The sequence below is a fragment of the Ranitomeya imitator genome, chromosome 8 (genome assembly GCF_032444005.1).
Source record: "Ranitomeya imitator isolate aRanImi1 chromosome 8, aRanImi1.pri, whole genome shotgun sequence".
In the NCBI taxonomy this organism is placed as follows: Eukaryota; Metazoa; Chordata; class Amphibia; order Anura; family Dendrobatidae; genus Ranitomeya; species Ranitomeya imitator.
In genome coordinates, this window is record NC_091289.1 from 193812013 (window position 1) to 193838778 (window position 26766).

Genomic DNA, 26766 nt, shown 5'->3' on the forward strand with positions numbered 1-26766 from the left:
GGGCAGAGGCAGTGGAGGCGGCTGTCAGGGAGCGAGGTGCTGGGGGGCGAGTGCGGGCCCCTGGATCCTGGAGCTGGGGGGATGTGAGAGCCTGGCGGGGCCATGTATTGGAAGAGCGAGCAGAGGTTCCTCTGTAAACTGGAAGACCAGGAGCTGCCGGCGGTGCCCGCTGACAAGGTGAGGGCAGAGCCACCGGGCAGGGTGCTGGCATGGGCAGGGTGCTGGCACCCTGCTGGCAGGGGCGAGCTACAAGGCTGCAATGTCCCACCAGCCGGAATACACCGTCACACTGCAGAGCCGGGCAGAAAACACAACCTCTACAGAAAACACAACCTCTACAGAAAACACAACCTCTACAGAAAACACAACCTCTACAGAAAACACAACCTCTACAGAAAACACAACCTCTACAGAAAACACAACCTCTACAGAAAACACAACCTCTACAGAAAACACAACCTCTACAGAAAACACAATATATGTACACACACTGCAGAGCTGGGCAGCAAAAACACAGCCTCTACAGAAAACACAGCCTCTACAGAAAACACAACCTCTACAGAAAACACAACCTCTACAGAAAACACAATATATGTACACACACTGCAGAGCTGGGCAGAAAACACAACCTCTACAAAAAACACAACCTCTACAGAAAACACAACCTCTACAGAAAACACAACCTCTACAGAAAACACAATATATGTACACACACTGCAGAGCTGGGCAGAAAACACAACCTCTACAGAAAACACAACCTCTACAGAAAACACAACCTCTACAGAAAACACAACCTCTACAGAAAACACAACCTCTACAGAAAACACAATATATGTACACACACTGCAGAGCTGGGCAGAAAACACAACAGCTACAGAAAACACAACAGCTACAGAAAACACAACAGCTACAGAAAACACAACAGCTACAGAAAACACAACAGCTACAGAAAACACAACAGCTACAGAAAACACAACATATCTACACACACTGCAGAGCTGGGCGAAATGCTGCACTGGTGACCAGAGAAAACAACCTATTAAAAACACAATATCTATAGAAAACACAATATCTATAGAAAACACAATCTATGTACACACACTGCAGAGCTGAGCCAAATGCTGCCCTGGTGTACAGAATGCCCAATCTGTGCAGATTCCTGCAGTGTGCAGACACTATGTGAAATGCAGAATCTCATGTTTAGCATGTAACAGTGATGAAGTGTACAGAGAAAACACTATATATAGAAAACAGACACATTATATAGAAGACACACACTATATAGAAGACACACACACTATATAGAAGACACACTATATGGACACACACTATATGGACATACACTGGTAAACTTGCGATTTATCTAATGTTACACTACAGACAAATTGTGCAAAACTCGGAATTAAGAACTGCAGATTCCTTTTTCAATCATTTCACTTTTGCAATGTATGTACAGCTATAGAGATTTATAGTTTTAATATTTAGTAGTATGCAGATGTGTATACATAGAAAACATAATTTATGGTCATCTATATATTATTATTATTATTATTAATAATAATCGTATCTATATTATATCTATCTATAAAACATATATTAGCTAAGTTTTGGGGGGGGAGGATTAGTATATATTTTCCATGTCAATATCACTTTATGCCTACTTCAAATTGTGTGTTTGCTTGTGTATATAATATATACCTAGTGTATGTATGAGATAATAAAAATCTATACATACACTAAATATAATATATACGCAAATCATAACAGATAATAAATAGAATATATGTATGTCTCATACACTAAATACATATTTTATATATATTACATATACACACAATTTGAAGTAGGCATAAAGTGATATATTGACATGGAAAATAGATAGAATATACTGTAGTTAAATATATACTAATGCAAACTAATATTAATATAATATATTTAGATAGATGGCTATTCTTTCCCCTCTGTCAATAAATGACAACTATAAGTTTCTTTCCATCACATCTTTACACCTTCATTTATGCTTTATTTATACCTTCCCTTGAAATGTGTTCCAACCAAACGCACTTACAGCCAAATAAATATAATCCATATCTGATCAATGGGTTTAATAATAATGTAATGTCCCATAGATATTGGCTGCAGATCACAGTATCAAAAGATTAAAAAAAATGGGGCACAATGGCCTAAAACCCGTGATCTAATATTTGGCCGATTCTGCAGTGCGGGAACATCCGATCACTGTTCTTTTACTCTGGCTTCTTTCTTTCTTTTTGTTATTCTCAGTTCTGCAGCTGATAATTATATATATAATAATTGTATAATCCTGTATCTAATGGTTCCCATAATCTTCTGCTGCTCGGTGTGATCGCTGCCTCCTGCTCTCCGTGACTTTCCGGTGCGTTTTTCCCGGTGTCTCCAGTCCCGGGTATTTCCATCACCTGTGGATTCGGCTTGGTGTCGGGATAATCCCCGTTTGCTCGGTATAAACCGGCGGATTTACACTTTCGGTGTCCTGTCCTCTCATCTGACTGGATATAAACTGCACAATAATTCTACAAAACGCACGTGTGTGGATAGTCGCCGATCTGTGTGTGGATAGTCGCCGATCTGTGTGTGGATAGTCGCCGATCTGTGTGTGGATAGTCGCCGATCTGCTTGTGCTTCGGAGGTGACTGGATGGTGCAGTGTTGAGTGCAGATGTAGCAGAGCAGAGGTTGTAGATTGCGCTGAGCTGAATGTGCACGGTTTCGTTGATACGTGCGTTTTGGATGCGGATTCCTTGTGTTGCACTGGTTGTTTGCATGTATAGTAATTAATAAATCCTGTATTGTCCGTCATTATTGCGCTTTGTGTCCGGTGACTCCTCCGTTATTAGTTGTGCGGTATCGCTTCTCCCGTACTTGGGCCTCGTTCACACATCAGTATTATGGGGACAATAATCTTTCCATTAGTTTTTACCTGATTGTTTCTTGGCTTTGACAATATCCGGCGCAAAATACTAACGTGTGAATGAGGGTTATGTTCGTATCGGTTGTTGGTCGCTATTGTTGCGCCTCTGCCCCGCACCCATCACACCAGGACCGGGCGACCCCAGGGGGAGGGCGCGGCGCAATCAGCGGCAGGTGGACCGGCGCGGTATCCCGGGGGAGGGGAGGCTGGGGTTCGGGTTAATTTGCGGCATTTTCATTTATATCGCCCCGGACTCCGCGGCAGTTCCCCCCTGGATGATGGCGTCTTCAGGGGTCTCCCCATAGCGGAGCCGGACGCCCGGGGGCGGAGGTAGGGCCGCGGCGCGCAGGGGGTTAAAGGCGCAAACAGCCGCGCGCGGAGCGCAGGACACGTGCGGGAGGACGGCGGGCGGCGGCGGCGGGTGTGGAGATTGCTGCAGCCCGGAATCTCACTCTCTATTGCTGTTTCCTCACAGTTCACCTCCCTCATGTCCGAGGAGTGCGGGGGAGCAGCGCGGAGCATGGGCCGGAGCCGCGAGGGCAGCCTGGTGAGTGCGACACCTGTGTACCTGTGTATATACTACAGGGGGCGACACCTGTGTACCTGTGTATATATTACAGGGGGCGACACCTGTGTACCTGTGTATATACTACAGGGGGCGACACCTGTATACCTGTGTGTATATACTACAGGGGGCGACACCTGTGTACCTGTGTATATACTACAGGGGGCGACACCTGTGTACCTGTGTATATACTACAGGGGGCGACACCTGTGTACCTGTGTATATACTACAGGGGGCGACACCTGTGTACCTGTGTATATACTACAGGGGGCGACACCTGTGTACCTGTGTATATACTACAGGGGGCGACACCTGTGTACCTGTGTATATACTACAGGGGGCGACACCTGTGTACCTGTGTATATACTACAGGGGGCGACACCTGTGTACCTGTGTATATACTACAGGGGGCGACACCTGTGTACCTGTGTATATACTACAGGGGGCGACACCTGTGTACCTGTGTATATACTACAGGGGGCGACACCTGTGTACCTGTGTATATACTACAGGGGGCGACACCTGTGTACCTGTGTATATACTACAGGGGGCGACACCTGTGTACCTGTGTATATACTACAGGGGGCGACACCTGTGTACCTGTGTATATACTACAGGGGGCGACACCTGTGTACCTGTGTATATACTACAGGGGGCGACACCTGTGTACCTGTGTATATACTACAGGGGGCGACACCTGTGTACCTGTGTATATACTACAGGGGGCGACACCTGTGTACCTGTGTATATACTACAGGGGGCGACACCTGTGTACCTGTGTATATACTACAGGGGGCGACACCTGTGTACCTGTGTATATACTACAGGGGGCGACACCTGTGTACCTGTGTATATACTACAGGGGGCGACACCTGTGTACCTGTGTATATACTACAGGGGGCGACACCTGTGTACCTGTGTATATACTACAGGGGGCGACACCTGTGTACCTGTGTATATACTACAGGGGGCGACACCTGTGTACCTGTGTATATACTACAGGGGGCGACACCTGTGTACCTGTGTATATACTACAGGGGGCGACACCTGTGTACCTGTGTATATACTACAGGGGGCGACACCTGTGTACCTGTGTATATACTACAGGGGGCGACACCTGTGTACCTGTGTATATACTACAGGGGGCGACACCTGTGTACCTGTGTATATACTACAGGGGGCGACACCTGTGTACCTGTGTATATACTACAGGGGGCGACACCTGTGTACCTGTGTATATACTACAGGGGGCGACACCTGTGTACCTGTGTATATACTACAGGGGGCGACACCTGTGTACCTGTGTATATACTACAGGGGGCGACACCTGTGTACCTGTGTATATACTACAGGGGGCGACACCTGTGTACCTGTGTATATACTACAGGGGGCGACACCTGTGTACCTGTGTATATACTACAGGGGGCGACACCTGTGTACCTGTGTATATACTACAGGGGGCGACACCTGTGTACCTGTGTATATACTACAGGGGGCGACACCTGTGTACCTGTGTATATACTACAGGGGGCGACACCTGTGTACCTGTGTATATACTACAGGGGGCGACACCTGTGTACCTGTGTATATACTACAGGGGGCGACACCTGTGTACCTGTGTATATACTACAGGGGGCGACACCTGTGTACCTGTGTATATACTACAGGGGGCGACACCTGTGTACCTGTGTATATACTACAGGGGGCGACACCTGTGTACCTGTGTATATACTACAGGGGGCGACACCTGTGTACCTGTGTATATACTACAGGGGGCGACACCTGTGTACCTGTGTATATACTACAGGGGGCGACACCTGTGTACCTGTGTATATACTACAGGGGGCGACACCTGTGTACCTGTGTATATACTACAGGGGGCGACACCTGTGTATATACTACAGGGGGCGACACCTGTGTATATACTACAGGGGGCGACACCTGTGTATATACTACAGGGGGCGACACCTGTGTATATACTACAGGGGGCGACACCTGTGTATATACTACAGGGGGCGACACCTGTGTATATACTACAGGGGGCGACACCTGTGTATATACTACAGGGGGCGACACCTGTGTATATACTACAGGGGGCGACACCTGTGTATATACTACAGGGGGCGACACCTGTGTATATACTACAGGGGGCGACACCTGTGTATATACTACAGGGGGCGACACCTGTGTATATACTACAGGGGGCGACACCTGTGTATATACTACAGGGGGCGACACCTGTGTATATACTACAGGGGGCGACACCTGTGTATATACTACAGGGGGCGACACCTGTGTATATACTACAGGGGGCGACACCTGTGTATATACTACAGGGGGCGACACCTGTGTACATACTACAGGGGGCGACACCTGTGTACATACTACAGGGGGCGACACCTGTGTACATACTACAGGGGGCGACACCTGTGTACATACTACAGGGGGCGACACCTGTGTACATACTACAGGGGGCGACACCTGTGTACATACTACAGGGGGCGACACCTGTGTACCTACTACAGGGGGCGACACCTGTGTACCTACTACAGGGGGCGACACCTGTGTACCTACTACAGGGGGCGACACCTGTGTACCTACTACAGGGGGCGACACCTGTGTACCTACTACAGGGGGCGACACCTGTGTACCTACTACAGGGGGCGACACCTGTGTACCTACTACAGGGGGCGACACCTGTGTACCTACTACAGGGGGCGACACCTGTGTACCTACTACAGGGGGCGACACCTGTGTACCTACTACAGGGGGCGACACCTGTGTACCTACTACAGGGGGCGACACCTGTGTACCTACTACAGGGGGCGACACCTGTGTACCTGTGTATATACTACAGGGGGGCGACACCTGTGTACCTGTGTATATACTACAGGGGGGCGACACCTGTGTACCTGTGTATATACTACAGGGGGGCGACACCTGTGTACCTGTGTATATACTACAGGGGGGCGACACCTGTGTACCTGTGTATATACTACAGGGGGGCTATCTGGAGGCCAGTTTAGACTAATAAGTGTCTGTGCATTGTATGCAGTGATGTATCTTCTATTTCCCAGCTGTATACAGAGTAGACTTGTTGAGGTGAATATAGTTCTATAGTCGCTTGTCTTATCTATTGTGATGAATGACATAATAGATTATATTCAGCATTTGTTACAATTGGTATAATGTGTATATAATTATGTATAATGTATGTAGATCACAGCTGTAAATATTATTATATAGGCAGTATATATGCATACTGTGTGTGGTGTATTTCTAGATGTGTGCATGAGTAAACTACAGATTTATGATGGGAACATTCTATGTATTATGAATAGTTATAGTGTGTGTGATAAATGCTGCTGGGAAATAAACGAGGGCAATAAAACCCAAGGAGACCGTGTAGTTAACAAACTTTTTTTTGCTTTCTAAAATTCTAGAAAAGTACAATATATTATTGTACTCCCTTCCATAGCACAATCGTCTGTCTCCATTGTTGCTCGCAGGATAATGTCCCTTGTGCGGCATCATGGCCTGTGACAGACAGCGGCTCCTTGCTGTTCTGGGGGTAGCAGCGGCCCCCTAACCTCTCGGGCCCCAGGGTGCAGAGGTTGCACCATTGATTTGTGCGCCTTGCGCTGGATACCGGAGGCTGCGGTGTCTGTTAGGACCATATGGGGCCAAGTGACAAACTGTGTAAAAGTGCGGATAGAAGTACAGAAGTTATAGATGTAGGTAAACGTCTTAAACCATTACTCAGAATTAGGCTACGTTCACATTTGCGGTGCGTCGGGCGCAACCGCGGCGACGCATGCGCCCCTATATTTAACATGGGGGGGTGCATGGACATGCGTTTTGTGACGCATGCATTTTTTGGGCGCAAGCGTCAGGGCGCAGAGGACGCTGCTTGTTGCATTTTTTTGCGCTATAAAAATGAACGCATGCGTCACAAAACGCAGCGTTTTTGTTTGCGTTGTGCGTTGCGTCGCCGACGCAGCCCCACACAACGCAAATGTGAACGTAGCATTAGAAAGTCGTATTCTGGAAGGGGACTGAGTTGTCGGACGAAGAGTGTAATGTTTGATGGAGTCGGGTCTGCAAGATGAGATCCCAGAGGCTTCACTGCTTATACTCAATGGTGCGACTGTTCTGGGGCTTGTGCTGATTGTTTGTGTCTAAGGTGAAAACTGACCTTAATTAAATCTGTTGGTGGATCCTCAATATTTGATATAGATACCGTATATATTGATAATATTTCTTTTATACAGGCTATAAGCTGTAGTTAATACTGTATGTCAGATAGTACAGGATGGGCCATTTATATGGATACACCTGGGTGGGCCATTTATAAAGTTGCATTAAAAAATGGCCGCCATGGTCACCACCCATCTTGAAAATGTGCCACAAACAGGAAGTTGAGATCACCAACCATTCCCATTTTGTTTAGGTGTATCCATATACATGGCCCACCCTGTAGTATTGCTGCCTGCACACATTTTGGCAAGTGATCTGATGTATGTTGCAATAAGCGATGCCTGTAAGTAATCCAGACTCATAAGCCGGAGTGCAAAGCAATGTCGGCCGGAAGAGACATTCTAGTATTGTATAGCAGTGGTGTATGGCCTCCGATGTAGGGGAAAGCCTGGAGATCTGTTCATGGCAATGAGGATGTTCTCCCCTGATCCTGGAGATAAGGGGCAATGGTCGCTCCGTAGATTACGTGATTATCAGCACGTTTCCTCATATAAACCACAGCTGTCCATCTCTTCTGATGGAGACTAAAATAGGGGGCAAAAATATTGCTTGGAAAGTCGTATTTCGGGTAAAAGCTCTCAATTTTAGTGTAAGATCATAGGAAGTGCGCCTGTCACCTGCAAGTCTGCCGCCTGTTAGGCCCCTTTCACACATCAGTTTTTTGCCATCAGGCACAATCCGTCGAACGTTAAAAAAAAAAAAACAAAAAAACGGATCCTTTGCAGATTGTGGAACAACTGATGCGATGGATCTGACTATCTGATCCAACTAATTGGACCCTAAAAAAAATCAGAGCATGCTCAATTAAAAAAAAACGGAATCAATCACCGGATTCTGTAGGCTTCCTTTCTAACGGACAACAACGGATCCGTCGCTGTCCGTTTTTTTCGAAGGACACAAACGTTATGTCTGTTTTCTCCGGCCACCGGAAAAAACATTTTTGACGAATCCGGTGAAAAACGGTTGAAACGTGAGGCCATCAGTCGCAATCTGTCACTGATAACAAGTCTATGAGAAAAAAACTGATCCGCCGGCAACTATTGCCGGATCAGTTTTTTTTTTTTTTTCAAAATTCGCCGGATTGTGCCTGATGGCAAAAAACTGATGTGTGAAAGCAACCGTAGGCCAAATTCCAAAATCGAGTGTTTTCTGCAATTTTGATGCTGTGTATTATTACTTTCACAAAAGTAGATAGGATTTATTGAGATCTTGTGCCCATTGTCCTTTTTTTTTTTTTTTTTCTTTTCTTTTTAAACTGCTGCATTACATGACAAGCAGTTGTTTAAAAAAATCCATTGCATATCCGTTTGTCTTGCGGTAAACATGGGTTTTTATTTGTGGATTTTCTCCATAAAACTGCATGAAATTAGTAGCATTCATAGATAGTGACTGCTTCCGCAGCGTAAATGCAATAAAATGGAAGTTCTGCACATGACTGTATCAATAGTTTAATCAAAGGAACAGGAAGTATCCAAAGAGGAGCAGTTTTATTTAAAGCTATGTGCAGACGTTGCAGATTTGACTGGAATTTTCTGTGCAGATTCTGCATTCCTTGGCAGAAAACGCAGGTCAGAATCTGTGCCTTTTTTTGGTATGTGCACATGTTGCAGATTTTTGTGCAGATTTCTTCCTTTTTTTACCCCTGCAGATTTCTATTATGTGATGGGTGCAGAAATGCAGCAGATCTGCAAAAATAATTGACATGGTCCTTTTTTTTGAATCTGCTGTTTTCGATGGCGATTTTAACGCACCATTAGCACAGCATATTTTTTTTTGCCATTGATTTACATTGTACTGTAAATCACTTGCAGATCTGCAGCGTTTCTGCGTGGGGAAAAAAAAGCTGCACCTTAAGGGTATATGCACACGTTGGGATTCTCTGCAGATCCGCAGCGTTTTTTGCAGTGCAGAAACGCTGCAGATCTGCAAGTGATTTACAGTACAATGTAAATCAATGAGAAAAAAAAATGCTGTGCACTTTGCGGAAAATCCGCTGCATAAACTCTGCGGTTTAAAAGGAGTAGCATGTCACTTCTTTTTTGTGAATCTGCAGCGTTTTTGTACCCATTCCATTATAAAAAACCGCAGGGGTAAAAAACGCAGCAAATCTGCAAGAAAACCGCTGCAAAAATGCTGCGGAACTGCACAAAAAAATGCGACAAATCCGCAGGTGCAGTTTCTGTCAGGAGAGGCAGAATCCGCACCAGAAATTCCTAAGCCTAATCCGCAACGTGTGCACATAGCCTAAAGCAAACCAAAAGGAGGCAAAAATCGCAGCAAAAATAATGCATCGAAAAAATGTCTTGGAAAAAATGCAAGTAACCTAATTTAGCTAAGGCCATGTTCACACGCATTGTTTGCAAATGAAAAGTCAGCAAAAGCTGAGATTTAAGAAATCTTATGCACATGCTAATTTTTTTTTCTTGCTAAATTTGAGAATTGCAGTGTTTTTGAACTCCGCCGTATGTCAATTTTTTCAGCATTTTTGCTGCACTTTTTTAACCATAAAGAGGAAAATATATATATATATATATATATATATATATATATATATATATATATATATATATATATATATATATAGCAAACCGATTTTGCTTTGATTTTTGCAGTGTTTTATAGTGAAAAGTTTGTACTGGAGACAAATCACAAGTCCTGTGCGAAACAAAAATGCAGCAAAACTTTGTAGTTTTTTTAACGCAACATTTTTACTGCCAAGAGAGGATTTGACTACACAAAAAACACTTAACCTCCATGTGTGAAGATGCTGTAAAAAAAAAAAAAAAAAAAAATGTGCAGCACCAAATGCACATTGTGGGGACTTGACCATAAAGGAAGGCGATCCAGGCCTGTAAATCACGGTACATCTTCTTGGTCAAATATTCCTCCGTTTCGTCATGCCCTGCTCCGAGGATTGCTCACATGAGGCAGCTGTATAACGTATACTTGTGTATAGAATGGCAGAATGCATCGTTGGTCCTCTTAATGGCTGATGTCTCCCTTTCGTCTCCTCTCAGCTGCAGGGAAGCCCCCGAGTGGCTCTGGACGAGGATTCTTGTTCGTCGGCTCCTCTGTCTCCGGTGTCTTCGTCGTCTCCTCGTTCCATGCCTTCTTCAGGTCTCACTCAAGGGAAAAGTCTCTGTAGCAGCTGCGGGGTGGAAATTGTAGATAAATACCTGCTCAAGGTAAGAACTCAGACAGGAGAGATCAGGGGATATGTGGCCCAAAAATGTCAGCTCTCCGCTCAGTGCTGAACCCTCCTGATGAAGGGTCCTCTGTGCTCCCAGGTATCATTTTTGGGTTGGCTTATAATTTGGTTTTCTGTAATCCTCTTGTTTCATGGACCCTGAAGCCACTTGATTTTCTAGTAAATATGTGAAATGTACATTTTCTCTGCAATGTTCCAAAATTTGTGGCTCTTGATCCGTTGCAGTTTCAGCTCCACGACATTAACTTTGCGTTCTGATTTCTTGTGGTAATGGCGACACGAATAGTGTTTCTTCTTACGTTGCAAATATTTAGTGATAGAAGATATAAAGTTGTGTGATATTAAGAGGGGAGATGAGTTCCTCAGTGACATTGGCATGGTGGGCGTCCCCTGGGGCGCAGCCTGCAGACTTGGTACAATTAGATCTGGTTCCAAATGTGAAAAAAGCCCAAAACCTGTAGAAGGAGCAACATGTTTTTATCTGGAGCTTCTCTGGACCGAAGATGAGGCATATTGACTCTGAAGTGATGGGAAACTCTCCATAATCATTAGAGGGGTCTTCAGCTCCCATCTCTAACTTTACAAACTCCTCCTTCGTGTGGTTAAAATAAGTAATTAGCATATACTTACTGATCTCCTGCCAGCGTCAAATCCTCTGCCTCTATTCTGGTCTGCATGTGACCGCTGCAGCCAATCAGTGGCTGCAATGATTGGCTGCAGCTGTGAAGCACTGACCTCACTGAAAGAAGAGAACGGCAGAATGGAAGAGTCGTGGTGGGAGATCGGTAGTTTTTTGTGTTTTTTATTACAACACTGTGAAGTTGTGGAAAACCCCTTTAATCGTTGTTGGAGGTCTCGGGTGTTGGCACCTTTTTGAGGCTCTGGATCTGCTTGTTGGCTTTTATTTCGGTAAATTCAGCAGAACGTTCATTGTCTTCTGTGCATCCTGAAAAGCCGGCCCCATAGATGTCGCCCAGTATTGTATTCGGGATTGTTGTAGCCCTCCGATAGCAATGAGTTTGATAGTGGGGGTTCACGCAGCCAGAAATAATCATCAGAGGAAAAGGAAGCAGAGTTGTGATTATAAATAAAAGTGAATTATGTATACCCCTCCTCACAGGTAAAGCACCAGGGAATAAAAAAAAATATATATATATATTATATTATATTATATATTTTTTTTATTAAATACATTTCCAAAATCTGCCTCTATATTGGCACTAAGTAGATCCTCATCTTTGCAACCTAGAGGGTGAACAGCCGGTATTAAAGGGTCGTATGAAGCTTCCACCATGTCGTTATCACTAGAGTTGAGCGGATCTTTGAAAATTCAGATTACGAGCGGCAGCGAATATTGAATTTGCAATGTTCGCCGAACGTCAGTGGGAGTTGAAATGACCGAATATGTTCGGATTTAGTCTTCAAACATAAATTTGTCACGGGTAGGGTACCAGTATGGCAAACTCAGATTTGGTGATCATTTCCGAACATATTCGCTCATCTCTAGTTATCACCCGTTACCGGCTACTTTATAGCTGAGTAATTTGCTATTATTTTGTCGCACTGATTCGTGAAGTTACAATATTCCCACAAGTGAGTGAAAGCTGCAGGTTGGAGGATGCCGAGCAGATCGTACCCGATACTGTGAATTTGTGCTGCTCCTTATACACAGAACCGAGTGGTGTCACAACCAACGCCCACCGTGCGGTTAAACATGCTGTCATCACCTGCACCTTTGGGGATTTTTCCCTTTTTTTTCCATACACTAGCAGCAGAACGAATGATATTCCTAAAATCTTGTTAACATGGTGCATTTTGTTTTATTTAATGCATATCTTGCTACTTTGTTTTCACTGCTTCCGCATTTCAGATCAGAGGCCGAGTAGCAAAAAAGTATCAATAAACCACGGGGTAAAAAAAACAAATGCACGCATTAGTGCAAAATTGCTGCTTCCTTTTTCTGGCATTTTCCCAGATAAAATGCCGTGTACATAAATGAACGTGCATTTTTAAGTTCAAATTTGCATCAATTCGGAGGGTAAAAATAAACATTTATTCAATAATATTTATATGTTAAACTGCAGAAAATCTGCATTAAAAATGCATAAAAAATTATCATTAACCAGAGCCAGGTCTTTGCATATTTTGGTGCAGAATACAATGCCGTGCTCATGCTGTGACTTGTGGTGCAGCTTCCGCCTTGTTCAGTGTGATTGGTGACTCTTCTATTACTTTCATACTCGTTCCCATGTTGGAACATTTGGCTTGTTAGTTTGTGAAATGCAAATCGCTCAGGTATCCATGATTTGCAGGAGGAAAGGTTTTTGAGTGCAGTTGAGCTGCATCATGTGATGCTTTTCGGGGGTTTCTGGTTTAAGGGGGCGGCTCATTTGGAGCTTCAATCAACATTTATAGAGGGCTCTCTTTCTGGGGGATGGGCCATGCCCCATGCATTAAATATACAGGACTGGCTTCAATGGGACTTGTGTAATACCCCATTTCCCGTGTGGTGGTGCTGCAGATAAAGGCAACACTTCCCGTCAGGTTTCCCCACCAATCAGTTATTTTTTTTTGCCTTGTAGGACTTATTTTGACTAAGTAAAAAAGTGTGCAAAGTGCCCGACCCCTGTAAGGACTCTCCCCTGGTTTATGTGCACCGTCATCAAATCCAGCGATAATTAAATTGAACATAATTCCAAATCTGTTCCTTCTGGCATCTAAACAGCGGCATACATTCCAGCATGTATAAATAAACACGGCCCGTGCAGGGGGCGCCACGGCGGGGGGCTGCACCATACAACATACATTCTGTGGGCATACTGGGGGGGAAGAGGACCAGTCAGATACTCTTGGTATACAGATGCAGCAGCGCTGGATTTGCCACTTTGCCCTGGTCGTTTTTATTTTTTTGATAATTCAAAGAACTGAGTAAATGCACAAATTTACGCTTATTACTGTGCAAGATTACCAGTTGGCGCAGCCCGTGATACTGGGGCTAATTCATCAACCACTGGTTAGTTCTGCAGATTGACCCCGTGCAGCACAGTACTCGGGTCGGCAGAGGTGTCGGTGACTTGTGTCCACTGTTAATGGCTTTGGAAATCTTTGCAAAATTTGATGTAAATTTTGATAAGCAAAAGACACCGTGGCAATGTGTGAGTGTCACTAATCTGCCCCATCACATGCCGCGCTCGCCCGGAGATGGATTTCTCAGTATTTCTATAGACTCGTATATTGTCATATCGTAGTGTAGACTCGTAGTCTTGAATGTTACTCATTTTCCATGTTGGGCCACGTCTGTGGCTTTTATTCTCCTTCCTAATCCCTTTTTGTGGTTTATTGGATTATCTGTTATATGATCTGCTATTAGAATTTAGTGATGAGCAAATGTACGCGGGTAATGTGTTGTCTGAGTATATTGGGCTCTCGAATAATACGTTCGAGTCTCCGTCAGCACGACGCGCGGCTGTTAGATTGTGTAACAGCCACGAATCAGGGAGCCGCAGAGACCCAAACAAATTATTCGAGCACCCAAGATCCTTGGATAACACCCGAGCATAAGACGTTATCCGAGCACGTCCGCTCATCACTGATTATTATAAATGCACAGTTACTGATGGGATTTCTAAGACCTGAGAAGCCGATGTGAAGAGATCTGGCGCCTAATTAACGCTTCCTGCAATCAGTCATTTTGGTGGCAGTAAGATAATTCTTAAACTCCTAGACAGAATGAGGCCAGTAGCGCCACACATCAGCCGAGGTCACATTGTGACACTGCATCTAATGACTTCCTGTGGTGTCACACTGTGACCTGCGACCCGGCGACTGCTGCTGCGGCTTTCAGATGTTTCCATGTGTTCAGTTTTCTGCTGCAACTCGCACACAACTGCTCTCCCAGACCTCGATGCGCGCTGGGGACTTGTTTACAGTTTGGTTCAGCTTATATATTATGGTGTTTGTTTTATTTATTTTTTTTACTGCAAAATTGCAGCTCTGAAATAGTTGTATGACAGCAAGTTGCAGACCGGTTACACAAATGGTTTCTGGTCATGAGACTTGTCGGGGAGTTGCGATCATGTGACCTGTCACAATCTATCCCAGCCATAAATTAAGGTTTAATTAGATGTTGGAATTGTTATTTTGGCTTATAAGAATGTATGAAGGTAGAATAATAAAATCTGGGGCGTCTCAGTGCAGGTATTGCACCTCGCACATATGTCAATGGATAACACCATTTCCAGCCTTGATGGATGGTTACTTTCTATGTGCCCCCCCCATGAGGTGTACTGTCATATAGTGCACAAATAGCTTGCCTAGAGTTGCCTGCATGGCGCACGCTTGCCTAGAGTTGCCTGCATGGCGCACGCTTGCCTAGAGTTGCCTGCATGGCGCACGCTTGCCTAGAGTTGCCTGCATGGCGCACGCTTGCCTAGAGTTGCCTGCATGGCGCACGCTTGCCTAGAGTTGCCTGCATGGCGCACGCTTGCCTAGAGTTGCCTGCATGGCGCACGCTTGCCTAGAGTTGCCTGCATGGCGCACGCTTGCCTAGAGTTGCCTGCATGGCGCACGCTTGCCTAGAGTTGCCTGCATGGCGCACGCTTGCCTAGAGTTGCCTGCATGGCGCACGCTTGCCTAGAGTTGCCTGCATGGCGCACGCTTGCCTAGAGTTGCCACGATAATATCGATATACCCAAGATCTAATGGCCTGACACCTCACTGTGTAGCAATGTTGTTGCCCGCTCCATCTTCCGCCTGGGAGCCGATGTTCTGTGTTTTCAGCTGCATATCGCTCACTATAAAGTGCCGGTCGTCTGATGTCCTGGATAACGAAGGACTCCCTTTCTTCCTGCAGGTAAACGATCTGTGCTGGCACGTCCGGTGTCTGTCCTGTAGCGTGTGCCGGACGTCCCTGGGGCGGCACACCAGCTGCTACATCAAAGATAAAGACATATTCTGCAAGCTTGATTATTTTAGGTACTATTCATGTATGTATTCATCGCGCCCGTGTGACTGCGTCCGTTCCTCCTTATTTGCCCGCTGTATTCATCTTTTTTTTGTACTTCCTGCATGTTCAGGTTGATGCCACACTGGAGACGTCTCAAAACTGGTGCAAAGGAAACGTGGAGCGCTTGCCCATTACTTGTGGGTAACGTCCCTACTTTTCCCATGTATCAGTTTTGTCTGAGGTTTGCATGATTACACATTGAATCATCTGGTTTCCCATCTAATGGTTCTGCTTTTCTTATGTGCATACGATATTGCTGCAAATATATGATGTAGTTGAGTTAATGCATCTCTAGAAATATTGCAGCTGATGATGGGATCTGGGGGCCGATTTTGTTGGCGGAATGCAGGCTATTCCTGTACTCTGAAGCTAGTGTTCATTTCTCTGCAGCGCCTCCGCAGGTGAAGAGATGCATTACACAATGTTTGGTCCTCCTGAGTCATTGCTGCAAGTTCTTGCCATTCTCTGTTCTAGCTAATGGCATGCGTGCAAAAAGACTCACTGGCGCCTACCACAGCAGCTAGACCCGAGCCCCCCGCACCTCCTCCGATCTGCCAGCATCCCAGACCCCTCTTCTGATTAGTAGACACAACAGCCATATGAGTTGTTACTGGTCATATTAATCAGAAGGGATTCCCGACGGGCAGGTAGGGGGACGTGTACAAGCTTCTGGCAGACAGCCATGGACCACCAATGTGGCCACAAGATTGGGGTCATGGGAATGTTTTTGCACAATTCTACCCTCCGCCTCGTTATATCCTCACAATGCTCTAATGAAATATTTGGAGATTATTTAGGGGAAATATCGTTGTACCAAATACTGATGGATATAATCTGTTTTTTTTGCACCATGTTTGTTTTGCTTGTCCTGCGACTGGTTAATGACCCATTTTCCATGGTTTTGCCATCCAGGCGATATGGAACGCGGTGTTCACGTTGTGGCAGACACATCCACTCCACAGACTGGGTGAGGCGAGCGAAGGGCAATGTCTACCACCTGGCGTGCTTCGCCTGCTACTCCTGCAAGAGGCAGCTTTCCACGGGGGAAGAGTTTGCCCTGGTGGAGGAGAAGGTTCTCTGCCGCGTGCATTACGACTGTATGCTGGACAACCTAAAGAGAGCGGTGGAAAACGGTGCGTGCCTCCATCACTCCGAGCTGCCGGACTGGGTGCTTATGTCATGCAACAAAAATGTAAATGAGATTTTGTTTTATTTTTTTTTCAGGGAATCGGGTTAGTGTGGAAGGGGCTTTGTTGACAGAGCAGGATATTAATCAACCGAAACCAGCGAAGAGGGCACGGACCAGTTTCACTGCAGACCAGCTCCAAGTAAGTGTCTTGTGGGGCTCTGAGCAGCTAAACAGAGGGGAAGAGGTAATGTTGTAATTAAAATGCAGGAAAAGCAAGAGGGCCCGAGAAGTGTTGTCAGAGGAACGAATACCTATGTAATGTTCGAATTCATAAAACAAATGCAACCTTATAGCTCAATATTTATTTATTTAAGGTTATGCAAGCACAATTTGCTCAAGACAACAACCCTGACGCACAAACTCTACAGAAGTTGTCAGAAAGGACAGGTCTAAGCAGACGTGTAATACAGGTAATGAGCACTTGTATTAAATGGTTGAAGTTGGGGGCTTTATTTATTGTGCTTCTGTTTAGTGCAGAATCTAACACTAGAGCTGCCCTCACTGTTCTGCTGATGGTGCTGGGTACATACAGTACAGACCCAAAGTTTGGACACAACTTCTCATTTAAAGATTTTTCTGTATTTTCATGACTATGAAAATTGTACATTCACACTGAAGGCATCAAAACTATGAATTGCCACATGTGGAATTATATACTTAACAAAAAAGTGTGAAACAACTGAAATTCTTATATTCTAGGTTCTTCAAAGTAGCCACCTTTTGCTTTGATGGCTGCTTTGCACACTCTTGGCATTCTCTTGATGAGTATCACAAGTTAGTCACCGGGAATGGTTTTCCAACAATCTTGAAGGAGTTCCCAGAGATTCTCAGCACTTGTTGGCCCTTTTGCTTTCACTCTGCGGTCCAGCTCACCCCAAACCATCTCGATTGGGTTCAGGTCTGGTGACTGTGGAGGCCAGGTCATCTGGCGTAGCACCCATAACTCTCCTTCTTGGTCAAATAGCCCTTACACAGCCTGGAGGTGTTTGGGGTCATTGTCCTGTTGAAAAATAAATGATGGTCCAACTAAACGCAAACCGGATGGAATAGCATGCCGCTGCAAGATGCTGTGGTAGCCATGCTGGTTCAGTATGCCTTCAATTTTGAATAAATCCACAACAGTGTCACCTGCAAAGCCCCCCCCCCCCCCCCACACACCATCACACCTCCTCCATGCTTCACGGTGGGAACCAGGCATGTAGAGTCCATCCGTTCACCTTTTCTGCCTCGCACAAAGACACGGTGGTTGGAACCAAAGATCTCACATTTGGACTCATCAGACCAAAGCACAGATTTCCACTGGTCTAATGTCCATTTCTTGTTCTTTAGCCAAAACAAGTCTCTTCTGCTTGTTGCCTGTCCTTAGTGGTTTCTTAGCAGCTATTTTACCATGAAGGCCTGCTGCACAAAGTCTCCTCTTAACAGTTGTTGTAGAGATGTCTGCTGCTAGAACTGTGTGGCATTGACCTGGTCTCTAATCTGAGCTCCTGTTAACCTGTGATTTCTGAGGCTAGTGACTCGGATAAACTTATCCTCAGAAGTAGAGGTGACTCTTGGTCTTCCTTTCCTGGGGCGGTCCTCATGTGAGCCAGTTTCTTTGTAGCGCTTGATGGTTTTTGCCACTGCACTTGGGGACACTTTCAAAGTTTGCCCAATTTTTCGGACTGACTGACCTTCATTTCTTAAAGTAATGATGGCCACTCGTTTTTCTTTACTTAGCTGCTTTTTTCTTGCCATAATACTAATTCTAACAGTCTATTCAGTAGGACTATCAGCTGTGTATCCACCAGACTTCTGCACAACACAACTGATAGTCCCAACCCCATTTATAAGGCAAGAAATCCCACTTATTATACCTGACAGGGCACACCTGTGAAGTGAAAACCATTCCAGGTGACTACCTCTTGAAGCTCATCAAGAGAATGCCAAGAGTGTACAAAGCAGTCATCAAAGCAAAAGGTGGCTACTTTGAAGAACCTAGAATATAAGACATAATTTCAGTTGTTTCACACTTTTTTTGTTAAGTATATAATTCCACATGTGTAAATTCATTCATTCAATTTGATGCCTTCAGTGTGAATGTACAATTTTCAAAGTCATGAAAATACAGAAAAATCTTTAAATGAGGTGTGTCCAAACTTTTGGTCTGTACTGTACATTACAATACTAATCATGTATTATACTCCAGAGCTGCACTCACTATTCTGCTGGTGCAGTCACTGTGTACATACATTACTGATCCTGAGCTACATCCTATATTATGCTCCAGAGCTGCACTCAGGGCTGCCACTAGGAATTTCAGGGCCCCCTTGACACTCTGCCCAGGCTCCACCCCAGGCCCACCTCCACCCCTCAAACTGTCCAGTCCCACCACTTTCTTGGAAAAACTCCACTTCTCGCCAATTGCACATTAAGGCCGGGGTCACACTTGCGAGTGTGATGCGAGAAACTCACACGAGTCTCACATCAGTACCCGGCACTGCAGACTGAATACTACAATAATGATCAGTAATAAAAAACAAAACACAATACTAATATCACCATAATTGCCATTATACACAGGAGATCTGTACTTTGTATACAGTGTCAGTGTACAGGTAATACAGTGATCACTGGTGACATTATACACGGGAGCTCTGTATATAGTGTAAAGGTAATAGTGATCACTGGTGACATTGTACACAGGACCACTGTATATAGTATACAGTGTATAGTGTCAGTGTACAGGTAACACTGACTCACCAGTGGCGTCTCTAGGTGAAGTCCTTCATCTTTGCTTTTCATCTTCATGCAGCACAGACCGCCGTCACTTCTTCCAGCCAGAGCTCGTCTCTGCAGCAAATAAGTTATCTAGAGCACCGATTGCAGAACACATTACTTATTTTTTTCCCCAAATTCTAAACTACACCAGATGAAGAAAAAAAGCGACCGTGTCGCTCTGCACAGTAACGGGACCGCCTCCCCCTTTTAAAACAGTATCCTCAAAAAAGAAAATAAATACATCACTGCAGTAATAATATCCCTTAATTATCCCCTATGGTAATAATATCCCCCATTCTGGCACCAGTGTGCCTCATTCCTGGCTCCAGCCATATGTTCTCCCATCCTGGCCCCATAAGTTGTCCCATCCTGCCCTCAAGAGTATCCATTCTTCCCTCATGTGATGTCCCATCCTGCCCCATGTGATCTCCCCATCCTGTCCCATGACCCTGCCCCATGATTCTGCCCCATGATCCTGCACCATCTGTCTCCCTCCTGCCCCCGGCAGGATGGAGACACATGGTCCATGTGTCTCCATCCTGCCGGTGAAACATATTGCGGCTTGCTGCTTTCAATAAAAAAACAAAACCTTTCTCCTTATCTTGTCACTCTCCTGCGGTGATGAAACACGGCAATAGAGTAACTGAACCTGCGTCTCGGACGCAGGTTCAGTTACTGCACCGGCAGAATCCTGCCGCTGGGGCCCAGAGCAGAAGAGACGAGGCCCGATGCGGGCCCCCTCTGCTGATCGGGCCCCATACTCCAGTAAGGGCAGTAATGCCCTCATGGTGGCCCTGGCTGCACTCGCTATTCTACTGGTGCAGTCACTATATATATATATATATATACATTGGGGGAAATAAGTTTGATACTCTGCTGATTTTGCAAATTTTCCCACCTACAGAGAATGTAGAGATCTGTAATTTTTATCATAGGTTCACTTCATCTTTGGGAGACAGAATCTAAAAATTAAAATCCAGAAAATCATTGTATGATTTTTAAGTAATCAATTTGCACTTTATTGCATGAAATAAGTATTTGATACAATAGAAAAACAGAACTTAATATTTGATCCAGAAACCTTTGTTTGCAATTAGAGGTCAGAGATTTCCTGTATTTCTTGACCAGGTGTGCACACACTGCAGCAGGGATTTTGGCCCCCTCCTCCATACAGATCTGCTCCAGATCTTTCAGGTTTCGGTGTTGTCACTGGGCAACATTGAGTTTCATCTCCCTCCAAAGATGTTCTATTGGGTTCAGGACTGGAGACTGGCTAGGCCACTCCAGGAACTTGAAATGCTTCATGGGCCATGTTCACACATTCAGTATTTTACATCAATATTTGTTCCACTCCTGGTTTTGGCTTACAAATATGGTGGTGAAATACTGACCAAATACTGATTGTGGGAACAAGAACTTATGGAGTCACTCCTTAGTTGCCCTGGCTGTGTTTGGGGCCATTGTCATGCTGGAAGACTCAGCCATGACCTTTCTTCAATGCTCTTACTGAGGGTAGGAGGTTATTGGCTAAAATCTCGCTATACATGTCCCCATCCATCCTCCCTTCAATAAGGTGTAGTTATTGTGTACCCTTTGCATTAAAGCACCCCCAAACTGAGATTTCCTCCACCATGCTTCACAGTTGGGACGGTGTTCTTGGGGTTGTACTCATCCTTCTTCCTCCAAACAGGGCAAGTGGAGTTGATACCAAAAAGTTATTTTTTGGTCTCATCTGATTGCATGACCTTCTCCCATGCCTCCTCTGGATCAAGCAGATGGTCATTGGTGAACTTCAAACGGATCTGGCCATGTGTTGCCGCGAGCCGGTGGAACTTGTGTGCCCTGTTGGATTTTAATCCATGACTGCATAGTCTGTGTTACTAATGGTAATGTTGAGATTGTGGTTCCAGCTCTCTTCAGGTTATTGACCAGGTCCTCCCGTGTGGCTCTGGGGTGATTCCTGACCATTCTCAGAATCCTCTTTACTCCACGAGATCTCGAATGGAGCCCCAGACTGCGGAAGATTGACAGTCATCTTGTGTTTCTTCAATTTTCTAATCAAACATTGTTGCCTTCTCACCAACCTGCTTGCCCATGGTCCTGAAGTCCATCCCAGCCTTATGCATGTCTACAATTTTGTCCCTGGAGTCCTTAGACATGTCTTTGGTCTTGCCCATGGTGGAGAATTTGGAGTGTGATTATGTGGACAGGTGTCTTTTTATACAGGTAACAAGTTCAAACAGGAGCAATTAATCCAGGTAATGAGTGCATTGTAGGAGGCTTAGTTTTTCTGTAATAAGTCTGTGAGAGCAGAATTCTTGCTGGTTGTTCGGTGATCAAATAATTTTCATGCAATAAAATGCAATTAAATTATTGATAAATCATACAATGTGATTTTATGGTTTTTATTTTTAGATTCACACAGGTGAAGTGTACCTACTATAAAAATTACAGACCTCTCCTTTCTTTGTAGGTGGGGAAAATTGCAAAATCGGCAAGTATCAAATGCTTATCTTCCCCACTGTACATTACTGATCCTGAGTTACATCCTGTATTATACTCCGGAGCTGCACTCACTATTCTGCTGGTGCAGTCATTGTGTACACACATTTCATTACTGATCCTGAGTTATATCCTGTATTATACTCCAGAGCTGCACTCACTATTCTGCTGGTGCAGTCACTGTGTACATACATTACATTACTGATCCTGAGTTACATCCTGTATTACACCCCGGAGCTGCACTCACTATTCTGCTGGTGCAGTCACTGTGTACATACATTACATTACTGACCCTGAGTTACATCCTGTATTATACCCCAGAGCTGCACCCACTATTCTGCTGGTGCAGTCACTGTGTACATACATTACATTACTGATCCTGAGTTACATCCTGTATTATACCCCAGAGCTGCACTCAGTATTCTGTTGGTGCAGTCACTGTGTACATACATTACATTACATATCCTGAGTTACATCCTGTATTATACACCAGAGCTGCACTCACTATTCTGCTGGTGCAGTCACTGTGTACATACATTACATTACTGATCCTGAGTTACATCCTGTATTATACCCCAGAGCTGCACTCACTATTCTGTTGGTGCAGTCACTGTGTACATACATTACATTACATATCCTGAGTTACATCCTGTATTATACACCAGAGCTGCACTCACTATTCTGCTGGTGCAGTCACTGTGTACATACATTACATTACTGATCCTGAGTTACACCCTGTATTATACCCCAGAGCTGCACTCACTATTCTGCTGGTGCAGTCACTGTGTACATACATTACATTACTGATCCTGAGTTACACCCTGTATTATACCCCAGAGCTGCACTCACTATTCTGCTGGTGCAGTCACTGTGTACATACATTACATTACTGATCCTGAGTTACACCCTGTATTATACCCCAGAGCTGCACTCACTATTCTGCTGGTGCAGTCACTGTGTACATACATTACATTACTGATCCTGAGTTACACCCTGTATTATACCCCAGAGCTGCACTCACTATTCTGTTGGTGCAGTCACTGTGTACATACATTACATTACTGATCCTGAGTTACAACCTGTATTATACCCCAGAGCTGCACTCACTATTCTGCTGGTGCAGTCACTGTGTACATACATTACATTACTGATCCTGAGTTACATCCTGTATTATACCCCAGAGCTGCACTCACTATTCTGTTGGTGCAGTCACTGTGCACATACATTACATTACTGATCCTGAGTTACATCCTGTATTATACTCCAGAGCTGCACTCACTATTCTGCTGGTGCAGTCACTGTGTACATACATTACATTACTGATCCTGAGTTACACCCTGTATTATACCCCAGAGCTGCACTCACTATTCTGCTGGTGCAGTCACTGTGTACATACATTACATTACTGATCCTGAGTTACACCCTGTATTATACCCCAGAGCTGCACTCACTATTCTGTTGGTGCAGTCACTGTGTACATACATTACATTACTGATCCTGAGTTACAACCTGTATTATACCCCAGAGCTGCACTCAGTATTCTGTTGGTGCAGTCACTGTGTACATACATTACATTACATATCCTGAGTTACATCCTGTATTATACACCAGAGCTGCACTCACTATTCTGCTGGTGCAGTCACTGTGTACATACATTACATTACTGATCCTGAGTTACATCCTGTATTATACCCCAGAGCTGCACTCACTATTCTGTTGGTGCAGTCACTGTGCACATACATTACATTACTGATCCTGAGTTACATCCTGTATTATACTCCAGAGCTGCACTCACTATTCTGCTGGTGCAGTCACTGTGTACATACATTACATTACTGATCCTGAGTTACATCCTGTATTATACTCCAGAGCTGCACTCACTATTCTGTTGGTGCAGTCACTGTGTACATACATTACATTACTGATCCTGAGTTACATCCTGTATTATACTCCAGAGCTGCACTCACTATTCTGTTGGTGCAGTCACTGTGTACATACATTACATTACTGATCCTGAGTTACATCCTGTATTATACCCCAGAGCTGCACTCACTATTCTGCTGGTGCAGTCACTGTGTACATACATTACATTACTGATCCTGAGTTACATCCTGTATTATACCCCAGAGCTGCACTCACTATTCTGCTGGTGCAGTCACTGTGTACATACATTACATTACTGATCCCGAGTTACATCCTGTATTATCCTCCAGAGCTGCACTCACTATTCTGTTGGTGCAGTCACTGTGTACATACATTACATTACTGACCCTGAGTTACATCCTGTATTATACTCCAGAGCTGTACTCACTATTCTGCTGGTGCAGTCACTGTGTACATACATTACTGATGCTGAGTTACATCCTGTATTATACTCCAGAGCTGCACTCACTATTCTGCTGGTGCAGTCAGTGTACATTACTTATCCGTTCCTGGGTGCTTTCCTATTGAGTTTTGATCTTGTTTTTCCATTTATCAGAATGGTGATGTGGTCACACATAGCTCAGGATCAGTACGTGCTATACACCACCTTCCCAGGAGAATTACATGTGAATTTCCCATTCAAGCAAAATATTCAAATATTTAAAAATATAATCAGCAGCAGAAATGTGGATTATGTGGAATGATCTAGAACAGAGGTGTCAAACTGCATTCTTCGAGGGCTGCAAACAGGTCATGTTTTCAGGATTCCTTGTACTTAACAGGTGATAATTTAATCACCTGCACAGATACCGATTCCAGCACCTTGTGTAATGCAAAGGAAATCTTGAAAACACGCATGGTCTGAGGCCCTCGAGGAATGCAGTTTGACACCCCTGATCTAGAATACAATGCATCCTGCTGGTTTCTGTGGTGCTTCAGAAAAGTCCTGGTTTACCCAGTACTGTCTCCTCCTTACTTGTGTATTCAGCGCCGTTATACTCTGATGCTCCATCTGGCAGGTTTGGTTCCAGAACTGTAGAGCTCGGCACAAGAAGCACGTCAGTCCGACACATTCCTCCACTGCACCAGTTACAGCCATTCAGTCCTCAAGGCTTTCTCCACCGATGATGGATGAAATGACCTACTCCGCCTACGTACCTCAAGATGGGCCCATGCTGACCGCCCTGCACAGTTACATGGACGGTGAGTTAATGTCTGAGCATTTATCATGACCATGTCCTTGGATGCCGACTGCTCCCTGGATGTAGAAATACATGATGGTGTGACATCAGGGCAGAATTTCCAGTTAGATGGGATATAATTATTTCTGAAACTTCTGGAAACAGAACTTGCCGTTTTCAGGGGTGATTAAAGAAGATAATACAAACTTTAGATTCCAGTATTGTATCTGGATCTTCATGCAATGTAGCAGGAACCTGTCGGAGAAAGCGGAGTCCAGCACTCCTCTATATCCAGAGCCCCATGTTCCTCAAGGCTGGGGTTCTCAGTAATCGGACCCCCAGCTATTGGCAGAGTTTTTTCCTATGCTAAGAGAAAATGATGTTCTAAAGACTTTGTTCTGGAAATGCGTGGTCGTCCCAGATCCAGACATGGAGCCAAAGTCAGATTTCCTGGAATCCTCGTTTATTGATGACTTGTTGGATGCTCTTGAGTAGATCCGATTCTAGATTCCTCAGTGATTGTCTTGGTTCTAGGTCTGATGTAGAACTTCACTCCAATCTTCTTCTCTCCACAGCTCACTCTCCAACTCCGATTGGTCTCCAGTCACTCCTGCCGCACTCCATGGCACAGCTACCTATAAGTCACGCATAAACTTTCACTTCCGTTCCTCTGTAAATGTTTGGGTAAATTCCAGATCATTTATTGTGTATAAAATAGAAGATCATTTAGTTATTTTTATAACTTGTTTTGATGCTGAAGTTTACCAGCAGTGCAGCCGGTGTCCGGGAGAACTGGAGCCGCCACCACAAACGCACGCCAGAGCCATGACCGTGTCGCCGCCCTTCCCCCGTCCTTACGAGTATTATTGCGCCACTAAGTTCTCACCGCGCGCATCTTGTTTTTGTTTATTTTTGTACTGTCTGGAATAAGTCCAAACTTCGTTGTGTTTGTTTATTTATTTGTCATCGAGAGAGCACTTTGCCAAAAAGAAGAAAAAAAAAAGACTGACAAGTGTGCAAAAAATGTTTACAATTTTTTTTGTGAAATTGTATTTTTCATTAGTATGTATCTGTAAATTATTACTAAAGTACATATGTATGTTGATTTTGCTTTAACGGTTCTAAAGAACTTTTTCCAATCTGTGAACTGACAATTCAGTTATTATTTTTTTTTTTTTTATTTTTTTTTTTTCAAGCAAACTGAATAAAGCTTTGATTACATCTCAG

At 44.5% G+C, this 26766-nt stretch overlaps 1 protein-coding gene across 2 annotated transcripts; it reads left to right on the forward strand.

Moving 5' to 3' along the window:
- LHX8 (LIM homeobox 8) lies at window positions 1-26766 on the forward strand. 2 transcript variants are annotated; one of them, XM_069738292.1, is made up of 9 exons: window positions 1-177; window positions 3425-3496; window positions 10789-10956; window positions 15832-15953; window positions 16897-17117; window positions 17209-17312; window positions 17488-17583; window positions 25378-25561; window positions 26115-26764. In XM_069738292.1, exons 1-9 carry the CDS (start codon window positions 103-105, stop codon window positions 26189-26191), a joined length of 1119 nt encoding a protein of 372 aa, XP_069594393.1. In that variant the 5' UTR covers window positions 1-102; the 3' UTR covers window positions 26192-26764. The 2 variants fall into 2 exon arrangements, with proteins under 2 accessions (XP_069594393.1, XP_069594394.1); XM_069738293.1 differs by lacking the exon at window positions 3425-3496 and having other exon boundaries at window positions 26115-26766.

Bases quoted from the DNA above. Each gene is read 5' to 3' on its own strand.
- LHX8 (XM_069738292.1), top strand. From the start codon at position 103: ATGTATTGGAAGAGCGAGCAGAGGTTCCTCTGTAAACTGGAAGACCAG. The intron at 178-3,424 runs GTGAGGGCAGAG...GTTTCCTCACAG, and splicing joins CGGCGGTGCCCGCTGACAAG to TTCACCTCCCTCATGTCCGA. The intron at 25,562-26,114 runs GTGAGTTAATGT...TTCTCTCCACAG, and splicing joins CCTGCACAGTTACATGGACG to CTCACTCTCCAACTCCGATT.